Below are 23,766 nucleotides of genomic sequence, written 5' to 3'. Positions count from 1 at the left end.
CCTTATGACCAAAGCAAGGTGAGGAGGAAAAGGTCTATTCAGCTCACACTTCCCCATCACTGTTCATCATCATGGTAAGTCAGGACAGGAACTCAGACAGGGCAGGAACCTGGAGGCAGGAGCCGATGCAGAGCCACAGCGGGTGCTTCGACTGAACTGCTTCCCACGCCTTGCTCAGCCTGCTTTCCTATCCAGGAAGCCAGACTGGGCCGAACCCCCACCCCTCCCCACCAACCCCACATCCATCAATCACTAATTAAGAAATGCTCTACAGCTGGATCTCTTGAAGGCACTTTCTCAGTTCCCTGCTCTCAGGCTGACATAAAAGTAGCCATCATGATAGTTTTCAACTCTCAGACAGACTAAGGTTGAAGGCAGAGAAGAAAAGGCACGTTGTCAACTGCTAGTGAGATGACAAAGCAAGACTGCCTTCCTGGAGGGCACTTTGGCCTCTTCCACACGAAGAACATCCTCTGACCCTGCCACTAACCCTGCCTCTTAAGAATTTACCCTGTGTCACGGATACATGGCCAAGGACAATTTCTACAGCACCACAGCTCCAACCTAGGAGCAAGCAAAAACTGAACTACAGAGGACCGTCTGAATGACCTAAACACGCTCAGACATCAGGTCTCTAAGCCAGGCTAGGGACCAGTGCTTGTCTCTGTGGGTTAGCAGGGCAACACGGGATAACTTCCAAGACTAGGGCTGAGCTTTACAGACAGCTGTTAACAAAGAATGTGTGCTTAGTATACAACCATTTGGGGGAACATGGAATAACCTGGAAAATGCAAACAAAGCTAGAGAAGGAAGTTGTCTTAAGAGGTAGGTAGTAAACAAATGGGCAGTGAGTGACAGATAGGCTTCCCTTTGGTTTTTACTCTGTAATTCTTTGTTAATTTGAAATATCAGATACACAGTATGATTTTACCAAAAAAAAAGCATTTTAAATGTAAATAAATATATACAGAAACATGTACAAACAAAATGGCAATACTCCTTGTACTCTCTCTCCACGGGAATATGGTCACATTGTTAGGGAAACGGAGGCAAAAACAGAGAGTATCAGAATGACATAAACAAGGGCCCACACCCCTCCTGTGTGCAATAGCTTCTGCTAGGAATCTCCGCAGGGCACTGTGTGTGTGCACGTGTGTGTGTGTGTGTGTGTGTCTGTAGCTGTGTGCTCATCCCTATCACGGCCTGTGAGCCTAAGGACCACATCTGGAGGGAGAGCGACTCTCCACAATGTACTGTGGTTGCTTCCCAGCTACTCCTACTTAGAGGCATCCCGCGTGGTCTGAGTAAGATAAACCTGAAGGCCCAGCTGTTAGGGGATTTGTGCCCAGGGCAGGGCTGCTGAGTAGTGGAGCCTTTAAGGGACTTAGCAGGAGGAAGAGACTGGAGGCTTGTCCCCAAACACAACTGTGAGGTTCTAGTCCCTTTTTCGTCCTTGCTTTTGTTGCAAAGTCATGAGGTCATGAAACTTTTGCTCTAACATGTTCCTGTCATCACGTGACCTCACAACAGGTCAAAAGTAATGAATGCTTCCCACCAGTCGCAAACTTGATGCCTCTAAAAGTCTGAGAAAAATAAGTATTTTCACTTTATACAGCGCTGTCTCGAGTATTTGTTATTAGTAACAGAAAGCTACGTAGTGTACAAGATTGGTAAGACATGTAAGTACGACATGCTTTGCTGCTGCCACAGACCTGACTGCTGGACAGCCTTTGGAGCTGCTGTGCTGGAGGAGTGCAGGAAGTGTAGAGAGGCAGGCCAGGGCGAGGCTGGGATGCTGCTAAAGAGCAGACATTAGGGCAATGCCAGGGAAGTTTATGGTGGAAAGGAACTGGACATGAGACCAGCCTTGACACACTGTGACAAACAAACTGACTGCATCCTGTCCATGCCAGAGAATGTGTGGACTGAGATGAAAAATAACAGACTGGTTTGTCTGGTGCAAAGCACGTGGTCCACAGCAGCAGGACTGTTCACAGTGAGACTCAGAGCCAAAGCACTGGAGTGGAAAGGTTGGAAAGAATGAAGCCCAGCCTGGAAAAAGACTGCTCTACAGGCAGGGGTGGGGCTACTTCCTGCTCTTCAAGTTGTCAGCACTCACTCCAGGGGACACCTAAATCCCAGCACCCAAGCTGGGCAGCTCACAACTGCCTGTAAAAATAGCTCCAGGGGATCTATGTACTCTTCTGGCCTCACAAATACCCCCACAAGTGTAGCATATATAACAGACACATACACAAAAATAAAAGTTTTTAAATGGTCAAGTTAATTTTTATTGTCAACTGGTCACAACTAAGAGTCACCTGAGAAGAACGAACCTTAGAGAAATTGCCTAGATCAGATGGCCCTGTGGGCATGTCTATAGGACACTGTCTCCACTGCTCACTGACGTAGGAGGACCCAGCCTACTATGAGAAGTGCCTACTATGAGAAGTGCCATCCCTAGGCAGGTGGTCCTGGGCTACATAAGAAGGGGAGCTGAGCATGGACTCGTGATAGAATGAGCCAGTAAGCAACATCCCTCTGTGGTTTCTGCTTTAGTTCTTGAGTTGCTGCCTTGACTGCCTTCAAGGATGGATTACAACCTGGAAGTGTACGCCAAATAAACTCTTTTCTCTCCAAGTTGCTTTTGGTTTGAGTGTTTAATCACAGGAACAGAAAAATAACTAATACCAACACCAACCAACAAAGATATGGCCTGGACAGAAAAGAGACAGGATAGGTTGGCCCACGGTACAGTTACTAGAACCTGAATAAAGAAACCGTTTTCCAGAATCACAGGAAGGTCACTGCAGGACCACTCAGGTCCTTCCCAGATGGCACAGCCCCAATCAACTCAGGTGCAAATGCATCTCCTCTCGAAGACTTTCCAGGTGGCACTGGGCACCCTGCCCGCCGACAGCTGCCTGGCCATGAGAAGACAGTGTGCTCTGCTACATACATTAATATAGTCCCAAAGTGATGGCCAGCTAGCTGTGGGATGACTCCCCAACTGGGAAGCAAAACACCCCTTCTCTAAGTAGATTTCAGATGTGTCAGTGCAACAGATGCCGACTGACAGAACAGCCAGGGCAAACAAAGGTCCAGAAAAGAGTGCAGAGCCTAATGGAGCTTCCAGAATGGAACAGCGATCACTGACAGAACACAGCACAACTGTGAGGCTGGTCACTAGCATGTGGGCCCCCAAGAACGGGAGTGCTCAGGGCCTGTTTTGATCCCATATCCCTCGTGCAGATAAAACCCGTGTGACACCCAGAGTTAGGAAACCTGTTCAGGGTAAACAGAGCAAAGCCCATCTCCTGTCTCTGTTAGGGTGACATGTTGCTGTCTGTAAAAGGCTATGGGCTGCATGGGACAAAGGAATGCCTGGAAGAAAGTTACCCTCCCTGTGGCTGATGTTCACCACTAATTCCCCGATGGCAGTCTAGAATAAAATTTGTCAAAGCAACTGCATTATAAACGCCAGACCAGGGATGTTCAAAACATTGCCTTGATGTGTATCCAGTGGAAGCCAGCCTCACAAGAAAGCAGTTTCCACAAGAATCCAGAAAGCACCAGCCTACAAGCCTGCATTCCCAAGGCATCACTGCCTAGATAACTGATACTTAGACACAAGAAAAAAGAAAAAGTTAAACTTTTTTAAATGTCAGTAAGTTCTGAGCAAGAGCAAGGTCAAAGGTTCTTGACTTTGTAATAGACCCCAAACTGTATGTAGCTCTGGCTCTCCAAAGGAAAGGGGAAAGGACAGAGAGAAAGCACAGAGTAAGAAATGAACGCAGCAGGCACCAACACAGACGATGTTACCTCGCACTGTCAATGGAGACACTAAAACAAATAAAACACGAGACCATTTTACAATTTCTTCAAAATTGCCATAGTCCCAATTAGTCTTCTGTACATTGATATGCAAGCCTATGTACATGTAAACAGGACGTGAAGACCTCAGTATTTTGATACTACAAATGTAAATATGATCCATTAAGCTTTAAAAGGGGAGTGTGACTTCTGTGACCACGGTGTACAGTATGACCTCACTGATTTAGAAGCCCGAAGTCTATGTATCAGTAAATATGTGTGTAGACACCATTGGAGACTAAGCCCAACTTGTTAATGGGCACTAAGTACAGTGTGGCTGCAGAAGACCAGCCCTCGGCATGAAATGGTTTTAGAACAGTGAGTATAACTTTCTTTCATTACAAAGGAAGAGTCCGTTTAAAGGTGTCATCTAAGTCCATTAAGGGATGCCATTTAAAGATGACTTCCCTTGAAGTCATGGCAGCAGCATCTTCTCTCAGACAGGGATTACACAGTGTCCACAGCAGAGGCGGCTCGGAAGACTTTCTGGGTGTAACTGCTTATTTAGGTTCGAATCATTTGCTTTGACAAAGGTGCTATCTCAGCCAGTGGCTAATGAGTTACTCTTACAAGCTCCTACCAATGTTTACCTTACTTCAAAATAAGTCTGGTTAAGGTTATCTTTGTGTTCACGTTAAAGAACAGTCAGCCTTTGACTCGCAAGCGTCTGGAGCCTGGGCTCGGCACTCACATACCTGTTTACCTCTGCCCGAGGTAGCCCACTGTACAGCTCCATCATGTTCACTGCAGACGCTGTCTCCCACCCATTCAACAGCAGCCGTTCCTTCTGGAAGGGGTAGAGACACAAGGAGGACTCAAATCGCAGTGTGTAGGCCAAGGCCCTAGTACACACAGATCTCTCTGAGAGGTGTCCTGCTTTTCATCTCTCTTCTCAGGTTTTCATTTTTTGTATGAACATACAATGTTTTCATAGGGAAACCCACCAGAGTGTAGAGACACAAAAGACACGCTCCTTCATCAACAACTGGTATTTGTTTGGTTGGCCGAATGACTAGCTGCTTTCAAGTCTTGCCATGTAGACCAGGCTGGTTTTGGAACTTGCTGGCCCAGGAAAGTCTCAAACGTGATCTTTTTGCCTCAATCTACCAAGTAGTAGGATTACAGGTGTGAGCGTCTACATTCAGCTTAAGTAACATGCCATTTAGTAGTCATGTGACAAAGTTTACTTAAAGTGAAAGGTACCAGGCCGTTATCTCCAGCTATAAATAAATGATTGTTTTTTAAAAAGGGACTCCTACAGATTAATCAGATACACAGCTATGTTAACCATCTATAAAGTGTAGGTCATGGAGAGATGCCAAATCAAACACACCTGTAAAACTGCCTTTAACCTGCCAGGAGAGACTGACGCTGGTCTGAGAGTCAGGCGTATGAGGAGCTCTGCTGACTTGTGAGAAGGGAGCACAGTGACATGGTCCACACTAGGAGGGTCTTTGACAAGTATTTAGGGTGAAACCATGAATAGTCCAGTATATGTCTAAAATACTCTTGACACCACCACCAAACAACACTGTGGACGAGACCATGAGCTATTTACTACTGGCAAAACAGTGATAATCACTGAAAAGATATGGCTGCTTACTGCACTGTTCCTTCTACTTTTATGCTTGGGTGAAATTTTGCAAAATACTAAGTCAAGTGTACAAAAGATCTGCATAATGAAAATAGCGCACTGTAGGAAATGTTAACTTGTGTTTTCATATCAAGGAGACAGGGAGAACTTGAGGCGTCCTACATAGGAACCCTCTGTGCCTGATCACAGGCACAGCAGGGCTTCTCAGGGTGCACCTGCCACCGAGTGCCCCGCTTTGCTGGCTGAGGGGATGCTCTGACCTGGGACTCCAGTGATTTGCAGGTTTCCACTCCTGCCAGGTCACAACTTCGCCTCCGGAGGTTTTCAATCATGATCTGCCCAAACCGGTCGTCCATGTTGACCTGAGACGGGGAAAAGCTGGTTAGCCACAACCTTAAAGATCTGTCCTAAATAAGCAGAGCACAACGCCCGGTCAAGGCTGACATCTGGTAATGCACACAGGAGCAGCCCGGGAAGGTTGTGGGACACGTGACACAAAGCTGAGCTGGTGCACCCTACAAAGAGTGGCACACACACTTACATGCCCACCTAGTACAACAATCCTACTGCTGGCAGAGAGGCTCACATACATGTGCCAAGATGCAATGCTACGTGGAACTGGAAGAATATGGAAAGAAATACCTATTAAGTTCCATCAATTCTATTACCTTCATAAAATGACATACCATACTGCTTACATGACTTTAAGATACTCTCTTAAGAAGCAGAGTACAGGACTGAAGAGCACTCAGCAGGTAAAGTCACTTGTTGCCAAGCTTGACCACCTGAGTTCAATTCCCAGGACCCACACGGTAGAAGAGGACAACTCCCAACTCACACAGGCTGTGTCCCCCCACCACCCCACATTCACCATGTACATGCACAAACATATACAATAAATAAATGTAAAGAAGAATTTTGTAAGAAGCAGCAAGGCTTAGAGAAATGAACAGAATGTTCCTGCCTGTCTCCCCTGCATTTAAAAACATAAAACACAGCAGGCAGCACTGTGTCCCTGACAGAAGACTAAGATCTAGGGTCAGAGAGAGATTTGCTTGTCTTGTTATAACCAGTCCTATATTCCTGAGACCGTCTCTTGCCTAAATGGGCCTTAAACAGGTGTTTTTTTCCTGCCTCAGCCTCCAGAGAGGCAGAAGAAATGGTGTTACTGTGGGCAATCATAGCATAAGCACCAATCCTCTGTCAGGTACAATTAACTTATGTCCGTGCACAAGTGTTGGAAGACATGATGTCACTGTATGCTGTCATAGTACACACAGCAGTCCTTGTTCACACGCAAGTGAACACAAAGAAATCATTTTACCTATAAGACCCACCCCAGAGGCAGACTGTCAGCAATGCTATCCTCCCTCATTTGCGTCAGGACAGAAGGTGTCTGAGAGCACAATCTTCATTTTATGAATGATGGCTTGAATCCTGCCTTGACAACAGCTGTGACCCTGAGAAGACTGGACGGTTTAACTGTCGGGGGAGACTAACACCAGCCTTATGGACTTCTATGTAAGGAAACAAGCAAATACATGGAAAACTGACCCAGTAGTACCCAGTACAGAGTACGGAAAGCACAGTGCACTGTCATCACGCAGTTACCAACATGGCTTTGTCGCTGTAAACAATTAACCAGGAAAAACACACAGGCAACTAATCTACACTGTTGATTCAAGTTAAATTTCTACTGACAAAGTGAGAATGGTGGGAGCTAAACCAGGTGACAGACAGCTGAGGTGGTGCCATCGAATCTGGCCCAGTCCCAGGTGTGCTCCTGAGTGAGAAGCCTTGAGTCTGAATCAACCTGGCATCTCCCAGAGTGTGCTAGATAAATGCTCTGGACAGAGCAGAGGCAAGGCCAATGAACAAAGCAGCACACACAGGACATATGGCAGTCACTCTCCATGCATGTATGCCGCAAAAGCAGACCGTGCCCTGGCTGCAATCGTATTAAGAGAGAAGCTGAGGGGCTGGCTTCCATGGCCAATGCTCCTGGACACATGGCAGCAGTTGTAGATGGGAAGGAAGAAAGTCAGCCAACCGAGAACCAACGACCCCAGAACTGGAGAGGGAAAGGAAGTAGCAATTCCTAGTCTAGCCTAGACCTGTCCACACTTATACTTGTGTTGCTCTTACATACAATGAAATAAAAAGGAAATGATTAAGTGGACGAGGTAGGGCTATAAGTGAGATCCCATTAAAAAGAGTTTTTGTTTTGTTTCAAAGCCAGTTACCGTGGTACGAATTTGGTATCCCAACACTTGGAAGTAGAATGATTACCCAGGGATGAGTCTATCTTGGTTCTACATAGCAAGCTCCCAGCTAGCCAGGGTACACAGTGAAACTCTGTCTCAAACTAAGCAAGTAAATAATGTCGACATCTAGCATGCATTGTGTGTAGCATCTCAAGGATTTCTTCAACAGCAGAGAACTGTGGTAGAGAGGCAGCTTCATGGTGAAGTCTTCTATGCAAGCATGAACATCTGAGTTCCATGCTCAGGACCAATATCAAAAGCCAGTCTGGCCACCCGACACTATAATCCAGTACTTGGGGGTTAGAGACAGGAAGATCGCTGGAGCTATACTGGCCATTCAACCTAGCCAATGAGCTGCAGGTTCCAGGTTCCGTGAAAGAACCATTTCAAGGGAACGAGGCAGAGAGCAACAGAGGCCTCCACATGGTGGATATGGGTGTGTAACCTCACCCGTATCCCCAGCAGTAAACAACTAGTGCTCAGAAGAGTCTGAACAGCACACACTTACTAGCTGAGGGGCAGGGGGCCCTGGTGTAAACATACACACTAACTCTTGTGTCCCTCACACTAGGAAGCAGGGGCATTACTACTTTCAGGCAAGGAAACAGAGGCACAGAGAGTATGAACCCACAGAAGACTGGGGCTCAAGCTGGATCCTTTCAAAGCTCCAAAAAAGGCCTTTTCTGTAGCCACTGGAGCAATGTCAGTGGTTAGTGACTATAGGGATAGAGCACTTTATACTTACAATCCTGTATATCAGACTTCTCTTACAAAATTAGGAGCTCTTGCAACTCTAGGTCAAATGCCCACAAGAAGCTCCTGGCTGGACCTAAGGAGTGACCACTCCAGGCCCCTCAGTTCCCAACTCCGCATCATTCATAAGTAGCCTCTCCAGCCCCTCTCAGGCCACACCCTCTAAACCACCCAGCAGCCCCAGGTCCCTCAGTCCCCATCCTCCACACCATCACACAGTCAATGCCTTCTGTTCACCTTCCTTCCTGCCTGTCTATAAGGGACTTGAAGCTTGCTCTTCCTTCTAATATGGCCAAAATTATTTCAATTCATGTTCTACAAGTTTGTTAATAACATATGATAAAATAAAAATTGGAAAACTTTCCTGGAGAATCAAGGTCCAAAATCTCTGCTAACAGCTGGGGGTTAGCCCAGAAAGCAGGAGAACAGGGCTGCTAGAACAGATGGGAGAAGCACACGTGTGGCTGTGACAGAAGGAACTGAACAAGGACTGGGGCAAAGCTACTCTGAAAGCCCATCTGGAAGCCGCCTCTCAGGAACTTACCTGCTCATAGTTTATGAACATGGCTGTCTCAAAACTGCTGGCTGCCCATTTCAGGAGGTTGGCTGACTGCTCTGGAGTCATGTAAACCAGCACACATTCAGTTATCAGGAGTGTTGGCAATCTTAAGGAAAAACAGAGGAGGTAAACGTGTTTTCATCAAGACATCAACTTATGCAAACATCACAGAGCTGGTGCGTCATAGCCAAGAAATCCAGAATCAGCATGTGGCTTGATCCATGTCCAGTACAAGTGTCAAGAGACACAACTATGGAAAGGAGGACAAGGAGCTAGGGTCTGTCTATCTTAGGAAAATAAGGACATGGGGCAGACTGTAGAAAGGAAGACAGGTCTGCTGCTGCTGTGTGCCTACTGTCCATGGGCAACAGAACCCTGTAGTCTCTCCCATCACGAGAGATTATTCTCCTAGCCTGGAACTGGGGCTGGGTAGACCTTTGTTCTTGTCAAAGGGCAGCAGCAGACAGACAGTGTGGAGATCACACACACACTGAGCATGACCTGTTCCTACAATGGAATCCTGACAGAAATGAAAGAACTCCAGAAAGCCAGGGAATGGGAAGAAAATGAACGGACTTTGCTGCCAGCTGCCAGCTAGCCCGTCTGCTGGTCACTCAGGTGGGCCCTGGAGCTATCAGCAGTCTTGGCCTCAAGAAAGAACTGCAACTCACAGAATCCTTAGCAACATGTGAACTGTTTCAAACCTCTGAGCTGAAATACACAGAGATTATTATGTTCATTAACAGAATCTAATCCCATTAAGTGAAGGTTTGCCATAAGGAGATGAAAAACAATGGCTAAGTGGTTCAGAGCTTGCCTAGCAACCCAAAACCAAATACAAAATAATTAATTTAAAAAGCTGAACACATGTCATTTCAAATGGTTATATTCTTCGAGAAACTATTAGTATGCATTGATCTACCAGACACAAAGTAACAATACTTTATGAAACAGGAAAAACAATACATTTCTATAGTTACCCAGAAAGTATAATTCTTTTTGTAATATATTTTGTACAATTCCACATACATATGCCTTGCATATTGGGTACCCTCACCCACTCTATTACCCCTCCCCTTCCCCACTTCCAACAAATCTCTCACTTCACCTTTATTCATTTTGTTTTAAGTCCACCAAGATTCACTAGGCCACCTGCGTGAGCATGGGTTTCGAGCTATCTGCTGGAGCCTGATGTGCTCAGCAGCACAGCTGCAACTCTAAACAACCATCACTCCTTTCCCAAAATCCATCGATAGCCAGTAGTTGGGGTAAAGGGTAGGGCTCTGTGAGCCCCTCCTCCTTCCTTGACTGGTTGTTGATAGAGGGAGTCCTGTGTGGAGCAGTGCAGGACACCAGCTGGTGTGAATCAATGACTGCAATGGTGTGTCAGGTCTGGCAGGACAGCATTTCCTAGCCCTTTACCCTATCGTCTGGCTCTTACACTCCTCCCAGCCCCTCATCTATAATGCATCCTACACCTTAGCAGGGTGGTATGAGTGGCTTGTTTAGGGTGAGCCCACATCGTCACACTGCCAAACACTCCCTGTGTTTCTAGAACATCTCCACTTGCCTTTTCTAAGTTCATTCACATTCCTTCTCAGACTCCTTTGCTAGATCCTCATTTCCTCCTTTTACCCTTAAATAACAAGATTCTCATGACTGACAATTTCTCTCAAATTAAGTGGCTTCCTTTTGTCTTTAACTTTAGATTATTGAACAAATAAACTACATGAACTCAGATGGTAAAAAAAAGAAGAAACTGATTTTAAAAAAAGAACATAGTACATCTTTCAAATGTATTACAACAAAAAGTGTAATAATTTCTATACACTGAGATTAGAAGTTATTTGTAGCTTTTCCTCTAAGAACCATAAGCAACGACTAAAATTATAGAAATGTAATAGCAGTTTAAGTCCTTCTGTTTTTTGAGACAGCCTCACTTTGAAGACCAGGCTGGTGATCAGTTCCTGAGGCTCCAGCCTAAGTCTGGCACTGCAACATACACACCACACTGAGGCTGGCACTGCGGCAATACACCACCACACTGAGGCTGGCACTGCAGACATACACACCACACTAAGGCTGGCACTGCAGCATACACCACCACACTGAGGCTGGCACTGCAGACATACACACCACACTAAGGCTGGCACTGCAGCATACACCACCACACTGAGGCTGGCACTGCAGACATACACACCACACTAAGGCTGGCACTGCAGCATACACCACCACACTGAGGCTGGCACTGCAGACATACACACCACACTAAGGCTGGCACTGCAGCATACACCACCACACTGAGGCTGGCACTGCAGCATACACCACCACACTAAGGCTGGCACTGCAGCATACACCACCACACTGAGGCTGGCACTGCAGCATACACCACCACACTAAGGCTGGCACTGCAGACATACACATCATACTAAAGCTGGCACTGCAGACATACACACCACACTGAGGCTGGCACTGCAGACATACACACCACACTAAGGCTGGCACTGCAGCATACACCACCACACTGAGGCTGGCACTGCAGACATACACACCACACTAAGGCTGGCACTGCAGCATACACCACCACACTGAGGCTGGCACTGCAGACATACACACCACACTAAGGCTGGCACTACAGTATATACCACCACACTGAGGCTGGCACTGCAGACATACACACCACACTGAGGCTGGCACTGCAGACATATACATCATACTAAGGCTGGCACTGCAGCATACACCACCACACCTGGCCATTTCTCACACTTTTGTTTTCAGTACTAAGAATTAAAACTAGGGGTGTGTGTACACTAGGCAAGTACTCTATCTTTGGGCTATATCTCCAGTCCCATTTCTCAGATTTTTAAAAGTCAGTTATCATTGATATAAACTTGTAACATGGCTTGTTGGGTTCTGATATTATCCCAGTACTCAGAAGAGAAACTGTAGAAACACAGACATATGAAATCAGCTGCTACAGTCACATCCTAGTACACTACCAGAACCCCTATCTGTACAGTGGGACATAGCACCTATGCTCATAACTGCCATTGGTGAGAGAAAAATGGTGGCCACAACAGCCTAGCACCGACCTGATAGCACCAACCAGCCACTATGTTCCCCTGGATTCCATTTTGGCCTTTTAAACAGTGAAATGATCTATACTTCCACTTGGCTAAGACACACCACCCATTGCTCATTACAATACTGGCCAGTCACCAGATATGTGTAGGGTGTGTGTGTGTGTGTGTGTGTGTGTGTGTGTGTGCGCGCACATCAGATGCCTTCGTCTCCCACTCTGACCGTATTGCTTCTCACAGAAGCCGAAGCTCATCGATTTGGCTGGCTGGCCAGTGGGCAACCAGGATCTACCTGTTTCCTCCCCAGCACACTGGTCCATCCATATATGTGTGCTGAAAGACCTCAGACCACTGAGCCATGTCCCCAGCTCCACCAGACATCTTAAACTCAGTGCAGCTGAATGACAGTACAGAAGGGAAAACAGTGAATCCAGGAGACAGAAGTAAGCCTGTACTGCAAACACAGTGAATATCAGAAAGCAAAGCCACCTTTTTTCAATTTGACGATACAATCTAAGTCTAAAACCTTCCGTTACATGGATCGGGGATAACGCTCAGGCTAGGCTGGCATCCCATGGAGTACTGCTAATACTCCAGCAGTGCACACACTAGACATGGTGGTGAATGCCTGCAATCTCAGCACTGGGGAGGTAGAGAAAGGAGGATCAGAAGTTCATGGTCACCCTTGGTGGCATACGAAGTTCAAGGCCACCCTAGAGTAAATAAAGACCATGTCACAAAACAAAATAAGACAAACAAGAACAAAAGCACATACTAGAAAGATTACAAAAAGTGAGAAAATGTGATATTACCATATCTCATCTAATAAGTTAATGGCCAAAGAAAAACAGCCCCAAGCTTTAAAAAAAATTCCTTATTTATACTAATTTATGTGAATGTGTGAGGAGGTCAGAAGACAAGGTGTGGGAGTCAGCTCGCCTCTCCCACCATACGAGGGTCCTAAGGATCAAACTCAGACTGCAGGCTCAGTGGCAAACATTACACATTGCAAAGGCAACCATTGTCATTTAAGCTATGACGGAAGGGAAAGGCTTCACAGCAAAGTTTTGTAGTTTTAAGTTGTGCTGTTAGTGTTGTCAGCTTGACAGAATCTAAAATCACCATGGAAACAGGCATCTGGTAATGCCTGTGGATCTACCTGTTTCCTCCCCAGCACACTTGAGTGACCTTAAGTGAGCTAAGCTTGGGTTCAGGGCTGCATAAGCAGAGACAGGGAGGTGAGACAAAGTGCAGCCATTCCTCGGCTTCCTGACTGTGCGTGTGATGCCAGCAACGCGGGCAGCTGCTTCCAGCTCCTGCTGTCCTGACTTCCTGCTATCATAGACAATACCCTGATCTGTGAGATGAAACAAACACTTTCTCCCTTGAGTTGCTTTATTTGTGTTGTAGTATCTAATCACAGTGTAAAGAAACTAAGAAATAAATTTGAGTTGTTTGAAATCTAAGTTAAAAATGGTTAGAGCCAAATGTAATGGCACACATCCATGATCTAGCACGAGCGAGCCTGGGGTTACATGGGGAAGCCTGGTATCACGAAAGAAAAACAAAAATGAAATATAAAACAAAGACCACTTAAAACTATTGGTGGTGGTAGTGGGGGTTCTAGACGGTGTCTCTACATAGCCTCTGGCTTTCCTGGAACTTACTCTATAAAGCAGGCTGGTCTCAAACTCAGAGATGTGCCTGCCTCTGCCTCCCCAGTGCTGAGATTAAAGCCATGTGCCACCACCACCCAGCTACTTAAAACTATTTTTTTAAAGATTTTATTTATTTATTCTACGTATATGCGGACACTATTGCTCTCTTCAGACTCACCAGAAGAGGGTGTTGGATACCATTACAGATGATTGTGAGCCACCATGTCGTTGTTGGGAATTGAACTCAGGATCTCTGGAAGAGCTCTTAACTGCTGAGCCAGCTCTACAGCCCCAAAAAACTACTTTTAAGGTACTCATTAACATTAAAACCAGGATTAACATTTGATTTTTTTTTAAAGACAAGCTCTCACCTACTGTGTGCTATGTAACCCCAGCTGCCCTCGAACTCACAGTGACTTACCTGCCTCAGATTCCCAAGTACTGGGATGGCCAGCATGAGCCACATGGCTCAGTTCAGGATCCCGACTTTTCAAAACAGATGGAAAAGCAAGCAGTGAAAAGATAAGGAAGCCACCTGGGAAATCAGCACAGCTCTCACACTTGTTGTAACACTGCTCTTCTCCATTGGTACTGAGTTCCAAAAGGGAGGCCAATTCCCCCGTCGTCAGCTCGCTCACGAGCTGGTGATTCCCTGCTCTGTCCCACCACTGCAGAAGCCACAGGTCCCTAGAGCTGAAGTCAGACTGAGGCGTGGCTTACTCCATAAGTAACCAGTGCACACTTCTTTCTGTTCTCCCACCCTCACATGCATTTCTTCATCAAATCTTCAAATCCATTTGGTGATACAGTATTTATCCCATTTCACAATGTAGAAAAGAACTAAGGACCAAATAAATTAAAAAATATATTTTAAAGGACCATTGTCAAATAGCTAGTTCATTAAAAGGTTGGCACTATGCTCAGGTAGGACATCCGATTCCATTCCCTGTGACTCTCACTAACATGCTCTCTAAGCACAAGCCTAAGGAAACCAGTGTCCTTGAATCAATACGTTATATTCAGCCAAAGGAGACTATGCTACATGCTATAATTGGAGATCCATGGAGTGGAAGACCCAGGCATGCCCTCAGACTTCCCCGACTGTGTTCTCTCTCCACTCTGTAACACACGAGAGCCAGCTCATACAGAAAAGGCTACTTCAGCACACAGTGTTTGTTAGAGGCTTCCATTCAAGACTGGTAGGCCCTGTTGCTTTGAATTCATGCCCAGACTCCAGATGGCCAGGGACAAATAGCAGAATAGGGTACACACACTTCCTAACCAGGGACAGAGGAAGGGACGGCTATGGCTCCAATATCCTTCAGGAACCTGCACCCAATATAATTCCTACCAAGTTCCCTTCCTAGAGGCCCCACCTCCTCTTAAAGGCACCATGGCCTGGGAACCAACAGTGCTCTCTGAATACTCAGTGAGACAAAGACAGACAAAGACCCCTGGATAGCACTACTCATCAGAGCCATCTCTTGTAAGGGACATGTGGACCTACAAGTCGTACTGAGGAGAACAGTGCTGCTAAGTGAAGGATGAATATGTCAAGAAGAGCTCCAATGTGCAAGGACACTAGCTCCCACATTGGGCAGATGAGTGGGAAAGCCACGGAGACTTGATGTTCCCCGTTCTCCTATCCATCCCCAGAGTTCACCACATTTCACATCCATTCCTACCCTCCTCCCACTTATGTCCCCTCTGCTCATTTCTTTAACCTTCCGCAATTGATGTTTTCCCTTGTTTAGTCTTTTAAGCAACGTTCCCTTCACCACAGCATCCCTTTAAATTGGGTGCTAACTTCAGATGGTGACTACCCAACGCCATCCTCATCTGTGCAGTCTGACTTTGACTTGGTTCCAAGGCCACACACCACTCCCCTCTTCTCTACAGAGGGCAATCTCAGAAACTTGGCATGGCGGACCCTTCTTTGCACCCGTAAGCCATTTCTGCAATCTAAGTGTGTCCTTCTGAAAGCACAGTGATCCAGAGGTGTGGCTTCATGTGTGAGGTCTCACAGTGTGAGTGCTATTCTGCAACTTGATTTTTACTTTATCTGGATTTTGAGTTCTCTCCATGTGGACTTGAGTCATGCACTTTGTATTTCATTCATCCAGTTACCTTCTAGTGAGTCTTTCCAATTTCCTGCAGTGAACACCCACCTTCAGCATGAAGTACCTTCTCTGGAGAACACACCCAAAGTGAGACTTCTGTATCACACAGTACAACTCTGCTAGGTACTTCCCACTACTCCTCACCATGGCTTGTAGCCAGTCCACTCCCACTTGGTGAGTCACTGCAGCCTACTCCCTACCACCCACATCCTCACCAACTTCATACAGTCAGATTGACACATTCCTGCCACTTTGGTCAGAGAATACCAGACTTTATCTGGTGGCTATGATGGTCTGACAGCCCTGTATGATGGGCATACCTTATACATCCTGACGTCCTGTGGCAGTCACTAGCTATCTATCTTTGGCCACTTTCCATGACTGTTGGTCACTACTCTTTCTTTGCATGTTGTTATTATAGGCTCTCGCACACTTACTTTATTATATTAGGGCCAGAATTTTAAAAGGAAATCACTGGTGAAAAGCACACTTAAGGAAAGGACTGCTGAGAAATCTCAGAAAACTACACAAGTAGCAACGACACAGTACGGCATAAAGAGAGACGGCAGCAAGCTGTACCAGCTGGAGCGCATACCTCGCGTGAAACACAAACACATAAAGTTAAAAAATAAATCTCACTGTGTATTCATGTTACATTTCTTTAGTTTCTCTTCCAGCTCAGAAAGGTCTCGGAGATCTGCTCCAATGATGGCATATCTTTTTGAATCCAGCATGTGACTATCTGCAAATGCAAAACATGAAATGCTCATTGCAACACCAGCCGATGACATCATACTTTTAACGGACATGGCTTTTTGTTCTTTTAAAGGTTACTTTACTTTAAATCTTAAATCTTTTTATGTATGAGTGTTTTGCCTGTATGTACAGCTGCATATTAATGCATGCCTGGGGTCCCCGAGGCTAGAGGAGTACATCAGATCCCCTGGAACTGAAGCTGCAGGTGGCTGAGGCTCCATGTGGATACTGGGAATCAAACCTAGGTCCTCGGGAAGAGCAGCAAGTGCTCTGACTGCAGAGCCATCTCTCTAACCTAGGTATGGCTTTTTCAAAATTAGAGTAAGGAGGCTGGTGAGAATGACTCAGCAGTTAAGAGTACTGACTGCTCTTCCAAAGTTCCAGAGTTCAAATCCCAGAAACCACATGGTGGCTCACTCAACCATCTGTGATGAGATCTAATGCCCTCTTCTGGCATGTCTAAAGACAGCTACAGTGTACTTACATATAATAAATAAATCTTTAAAAAAATTAAAATAACTTTAATACAAGTATTATGATGCAATCCTAACACGTGGGGAGGCAGAGTCAGGTGGCTCTCTGTGAATTCAAGGCCAATCTGGTCAACATAGCAAGTTCCAGGACAGCCAGGGCTACAAAAGAAACCCTATCTCAAAGAAACAAATATAATAATAATAATAGTAGTAGTAGTAGTAATAATAATAATAATAATATTGAAACAGAAAAATCTACGTTCAGTGAAAGTCCCTGCATTACTGCAATGAGGTGGAGAGCAATAGAAGAGGACTCCTTCCTCTTCTGGTCTCCTATGGGCACATGCACGTGTGCACACACACACACACACACACACACACACACGCGAATGCACACATAAACACATACTTGAACACACACATAAGTCACATGAGAGTGAAAATTAGCCCAAGTTACAACTTCTAAAGATGTAGTTTTTTTCTTTTATGCTTAAGCTCAAGTAAAACACTTCTTTCTCACATGCGGGTATTTAAGAAAATAGGACCACTTAGTACCTATTTTACAAACTGTGTTTCCAACCTAATAACAGTACTGAAGATATCATTCTCTTTGTTTTGATTTGTTTTCTCAAAATGAGGTCTTACTATGTTGCTCAAACTGATTCCTCCAACCTCAGCTTGTCCATCTGGGACCACACACCTGCACCACTATGTCCAGCTCAGGGCACCATTTTCTATATTGTTTTCCTAGCATGCCACTAAAAGGAAAACACAATCTCTCACTACTGAACATATGTGATCACCAAGCAAAACACCTTGTATTTGGCCAATCCCTTACTATGGACACTTGGTATTGCCAAATTTTCTCCATCTGAGACACTGCAATGAACATCCTGATACGTACACTGATGAAATACCTGTCAGTCATTTCTTCAAGGCAGAGGATTGTGAGTGGAATTACGAAGTCAAAGACTAGGCCTATTTAACTACTGATACCCATTGGTGAGTGGCTCTCCAAACACTACACCATCTGTAATATGTTATGTTTAAAAGAAAGTAGTTTATGTAGCAATACATTTTCAAGATGAGTAAGATCATGAATTTTCAGGCATGCCAGAGGTAAGATGGAATGGTGTCTGCAGTGCTTCTCAAGCTTCAGGACCCAGAGCCACGATTGTGTAGACCCTGCCACCACCGTAGACTCCTACATCTCTAGCATACTCCCAGGGACTCTGATGTTGACAGTCTGGACACTATACTCATGGAACCATGGATTCAAACATAAGGACACTGGCCTTTGAAGGTCATCAGTGTAGTCTTGATGCCTCAGTGCGCCCTTACAAACTCTTTCAATTATCCAATGACTGGGCTTTGTTTGTTTTAACAGGGCTTTGATGTTTAACTCAGACTGGCCTTGCACTCACAGCAATTCTCCCACTGCTTGAGTGCCAGGATGACAGGTGTCTGTCACCATGCCTGGACCAATTATCTTTCTACCGCAGGCCTTATTTACTATTTCCTCGGAGGTACAGAAAATGTAAGAAGGTGACAAGCAACAGTCATCCTGAGCCACTGCTACTGATTCAAGTTCTGGCTCTGAGATCCCTTACCAACAGGTGCAGAAAGTGACAGAGTACCTGCCTGCCTGCCATGTATAAAACCTTGTATTTAATCCCCAGGACTAAAGAAAAGAAGCGCTATAGCATGGAAGCAGGCCCCCTTATCATCTTTATCGGTTCATTTGGCTGAAGAAAATACATTGAAAAGAAAAAAACAAAAACAAAAACAAAACAAAACCCACCTTCTGGGAGTCCCTTAGATGTCAGGAAAGCAATAAAGGACAAACAGGGAACTCAGAGTCAGCCCCAGGGCACCACAACACTGTATCAAGAAAATAATATAAAGAATACAAAAGCACTTGTCTGGCTTATAACAGAAACAAACAATCCCCGTGTGCCTGTGTGCCTTCTTAAAAACAATACATTGATAGCAAGCAAGTCTTTAATGAGTTTCTTCCCTTTCCAACAAAAACTTGAAGAACACAACAGAATCCTGAGGCATGCAGTTCTCTAATATAATGGAAATAATATAACACAAAGGTGGGACGGGGCAGCCAAGTGGTTTGGGAGAGACTTATCTTACTAGGACCAATATCAAACAGCAAACGTGCACAGGGACAGTAGCTGTGAATGCACACAGTGATCTGAGGCTCTCAGGCCCAGCATCCACACAACAGGCAGGAAGCCCTGGACAACATGACCTTGAGCCTTTGATGTGACAGACTCTGAGGACTAGAACAGCATGCACTAGCACCATATACTGTTTCCCTAAGTCCAAGCTGTTCCAGTTGTTTAGATATACAAGGTCCATTTTCTGTCCTCAGAGAGAGCCTCTTTATTGTCACAGGGAGCATAATGGACCTACAGGAGACAAGGGCTCTGAGTAAGTTCCAAAGAAGTTTTATTATTATTCTGAGAAGACAGACACGTTTATGAAATCCAGCACTGGCTAGGACCCTCAGATTGAGCTGAAAGCCCTGCCCCCTGAAGCCTCCCCAAGGTGATGGATGGACTTCCCGTAACCACAGAGACGCACTCCTCCTCTCTAGGTTTCCTGGTAAGGAAACGTGGAGGAAGGTTTATAGGTTTTGTGCGATGTTTATTGAGGGCTTTCTGAAATAGCAGACAAATCCAGGTTTGGAAAGCCAATTAACATTGATTTAAAACCTGTATATTGGATAGTAGGGTACAATCCTGGAATCCTAGCACTTGGAGGTAGAGGCAAGAGGCCTGAGAACTGAAGGACAGCCTCTGTTACATAGTAAGCTTGGGCCAACCTGGACTTCATGAGATTCTGTTGTTGGGGGAAAACCATGATAAATGACACCTGTGTGTTGCTACAGGCAGCTTTGTGAGCAGCACTCCTTTAGAGGACATGCTGCTAAGAGAACTGACAAAGGAGAAGCTTTACAACGAATACAAAGTAACAACTAAGAGCTGGCTTATACAGAGCCAAAGGAGAGACAATTACGCAAATCCTCATTACATAAGCGGAGCCATTCTTCAGTACAAGCAGTGGTTCTCAGCCAGAGCAACTTCACTAGAGAGCTTGGAGCAGTATCTAAAGATGCATTTGCCTGTCATGACTGAGGGATGTGCTGTGGAAGTATCCCAAGATGAGCAGGATCAGACCCTTAAACATCAATAATGAACACAACGAGACCCTTACATAAAGAGAGGCACAAGAACACAATTTACTAAGTAGTAAATTGTTAAAAGTCCCTAAATAACAAATAGTCCCAGCTACTCAGAAGGCTGAGGCAAAAGAACTGCTTGAGCCCTGGAATTTGACACCGACCTGGACAACATGGAGAGACCCACCTTAAACAAACCAAATCTTTAAGTGGTCCTAAATATTCTGTGATTGAGGAATCACAGCACATTGTGATCTATGCAGATCACAAACTAAAACCCAAAAGCAAAACCTTCTTTGAATGGAATTTACAGTCCATGGTCACATTTCAACTTGGCCACTGTCAACCTTATAGCTCTGGGCAAGTAACATAACCACACGACTACATTTCTTTTAACCATAAGTGTAGACAATGCTGATCTCAAATGATTATATTTAGTACTGAAGATGTTAAACTGATGACAGTGAGTGCATCGAGGTGCCCTGGGTGGCACAGCAAACTCACATGGATGAAGCAGAATGTTTTGAGTTTCTGCAGGAAATGGATTCTTAACATCAGACAAATACAAGCAAAGCACAGTCTCACAGTACATCCCTTTGAATTCCTCCAATGTTACCATCCCCTCGGGAAGTTAAGCTCTCATACGCTGTGGATAAAAAGCAAACCATGAATGTTGATGTAGACACAGGTGGTACCCAACCTGATTCCAAGGTGAAGTACACAGCTCTCATTAGCAATAGCAGTTAAAGACTGAAACAGTCACACGTAAAGAAGTGGTGTACATCTGGAATCCTAGTACTTGGGAGGCTGAGGTAGAAGGAATCAAACTTTAAGGCAGCCTTGGCTGTACAGCATGTCTAAATGTCTAAATGACTAAATACTGCTTGTCCAACCTGTCCATTGCCTTCAACTGACTAATAAATTGTTACATTTATGCTTAAGTTTGAACCCAATTAATTAGTAAACTGAAGTGTGGGAGATGTCTTTTGGCCTAGAGTACTGTGGAGTTACTGAGACCTTCAAGGCACTGTTTTAAACAGATAGGGTCAGCCTGACCCAGCACAATACCTGGGGACACACAGGAGGCCTTTAGCAAACACAAGAGCCCAGATAAGAAGTTCTACCCAAATGAACCCAACTAAAGAGACAAGTCACGCTGTGAGCTAAACAGATGGCAGAGGCTTTGGGCCACATGGTTTGCAGTGGTTTGTGACAGAGCAAAGGGTAACTGATAGAGACTGTGGTCATCTGCCTTCTAAAGCTACAGTTCGGGGAAAGACATGAGCAAAGCAGAGGTCTAAAAATAACACTCACACACATGTGTGCAGAGTGACTCAATAGCACTGGTATTTTTCAAGTAAGCATTTCAAAAGACACTTATCTGAATTGAACTCATCCAATTCAACCCATTATTCGTTCAATTAAAGACTAATTTATTATTTTTTAAAGATTACTAACTGCTCTTTCTAGATAAGAAATTTTCCCAGAACACTTGAGTTTTGTTTTTTATTTTTGTTTTAAGGTAATGGGGACTCTGTCTCAGGAGGATTTCTTGACCACATGCAAGATTAATTTACCCATCTACCCATTCATCTGATAATTTGTTGGCATTATGTACAGAGCACTGAGCCAATTCTCAGAATACAAGAATAACCAAGAATGTCGTGTGAGCTAGGCATGGCATTGTCTGTGACCCCAGCACTACGGAGAAGTGGGCAGAAGAAACCCAAGTTTTAGGCTAGCCCAAGCTACCTAGCAGGGTCCTGAAGAAAAAACAAAAACCAGCCGGCAATAAGCTCCTGTCATCATGGGGCTCATTATCCAACGCAAAGATGAAAACCGAACCCAGCCAAGCAGGGTAACAACACATGGGCAGTGTGTACGATGGGAGGTGGCTCTATATCACACATCTGCACATTGTTGATCAAAGTGATGCAAAGCGCAAGGGTGGCCTTGACATCCTAACGTGACACCAATTAACCAAGTACATAGATGACTGTTACAGAAAAGTGAATAGCCACAACAGGTCCAGTCGATCTGCACAGGAGACAAAGGCTGGCAGCCATTCACACCTCTGTGGAAACTTTAGTAGACTCTAGTAACAGGGAATATAGCCGCACCATTGCAATTGTACACAAAAGGAGGTCTGTTGGAGTGCCTGAAGACTACTGTGTTGATCATCAGAGAAGGCCACTCTCTGAATATGTTCTCTCACCCATGTGACTATTAAAACCTTGACCTCTGAACACAATGGAAAATGTTGATAGAGATCTACAGACAGACAGACAGACAAAATACCCACCACAATCTGTAAAACTCAGCGCTGAGAGAATGTGTCAGAAACAGTTATAACTGCACAGGGGTCTGGGATATGGCTAAGTGGTAACGGGCATGACAGGCATGTAGAAGATCCTAGGTGACGGCAGGAGCTGAGCAGATTAGTATAAAAGAATAGACTGCATTTACAGTGAGAATATTACAGCGTGAAGGGGCTCCTGCCTCAGACAACTAAGCGTGTTATGACCCTGACTGTACCCACTGCTCACAGGCTATACTTGCCCATTTGAAGCGTGTCCTCTGGGTGTAACTCCATGATGGGTCTGAATAAAAGCGGCTTGCTTCTACAGGAAGATGGAAAAGAGGAGAAAAGGGAGTCAGCAAATGCACGAGTGAACTTACTGCCAAAATGCAGCCATCTGTCACCAACTGTGGACACAGATCCAGGGTGTCTTTAGATCTGCATAGACATTACCATTACACGTCCCTAACTGGTCATGATGCTGAAGTCATTTCTGATTCTGAAGCACTTTTGTTTCAGACTTCTGGATGAGGGAAGTTTGGTATACTGCTAATGTCAGCACAAGGGCCACTTCAGAAATCTTTCACTTGACCTGCATTTGGCCCTGCGTGCACAGTAGCAGTTCTATCCACACAGGCGGCAGGTTAGGATAGTCATTCTGTCATCTGTCATTCAAATCACACACTGATCCTGAAATAATTCAATTTAAAAATAACTAAAAGACTAACACAAAGTTTCTAAGTGTTCCAGGATTTTCCAGCTACCTCCAACTTCTTGCTTGCTCTTAAACAAAATTGTACCTTATGATCCTGGCTGTTTTTTGTCATACAGGTACAAAGAACTGACTCTTAAAGCCAACCCAGCAAATGAAAAACAGTCAGAAACTAGAGACCCGCATGGCTATGCGTGGCTATGCACAGGTAAAACCTGTTTTTCTTTCCAGGAAACCACTTTGAGCTTCAGTTTCACCCAGGGCCGTTCACTCCTAGTTCAGCCAGGGTAATAATGAGCTCAGCAGAACCACACAGTTCTGAGTCCCTGTTCACCATCTGAAATGCCTACTTAATATAAAATGTATTTAATATTTAGAAAAACTGCAAAACTCATCGTGGACCACAGAAAAGGCTGAAAAACACTCCCCATG

At 45.0% G+C, this 23,766-nt stretch overlaps 1 protein-coding gene across 3 annotated transcripts in view; it reads right to left on the bottom strand.

The window, feature by feature from the left end:
* Lcmt1 (leucine carboxyl methyltransferase 1) overlaps positions 1-23,766 on the bottom strand; it is a 52,556-nt gene that overhangs the window by 2,992 nt on the left and 25,798 nt on the right. Inside the window, exons 5-10 of one of the 3 annotated variants that reach the window (XM_030242666.1) lie at positions 22,883-22,944; positions 18,932-19,550; positions 16,541-16,643; positions 9,029-9,149; positions 5,728-5,829; positions 4,569-4,660 (exon numbers count right to left, since the gene is read on the bottom strand). In XM_030242666.1, the coding sequence (XP_030098526.1) occupies positions 4,569-4,660; positions 5,728-5,829; positions 9,029-9,149; positions 16,541-16,635 (410 nt within the window). In that variant the 5' untranslated portion in view covers positions 16,636-16,643; positions 18,932-19,550; positions 22,883-22,944. Of the gene's footprint in view, positions 1-4,568; positions 4,661-5,727; positions 5,830-9,028; positions 9,150-16,540; positions 16,644-18,931; positions 19,551-22,882; positions 22,945-23,766 lie in introns of those variants that run through there. The other 2 variants (NM_025304.3, NM_001355050.1) reach the window with 2 other exon arrangements.

This window comes from Mus musculus, chromosome 7, assembly GCF_000001635.26.
Source record: "Mus musculus strain C57BL/6J chromosome 7, GRCm38.p6 C57BL/6J".
Classification (NCBI taxonomy): domain Eukaryota; kingdom Metazoa; phylum Chordata; class Mammalia; order Rodentia; family Muridae; genus Mus; species Mus musculus.
This window is presented reverse-complemented; position numbering and strand designations above follow the sequence as displayed.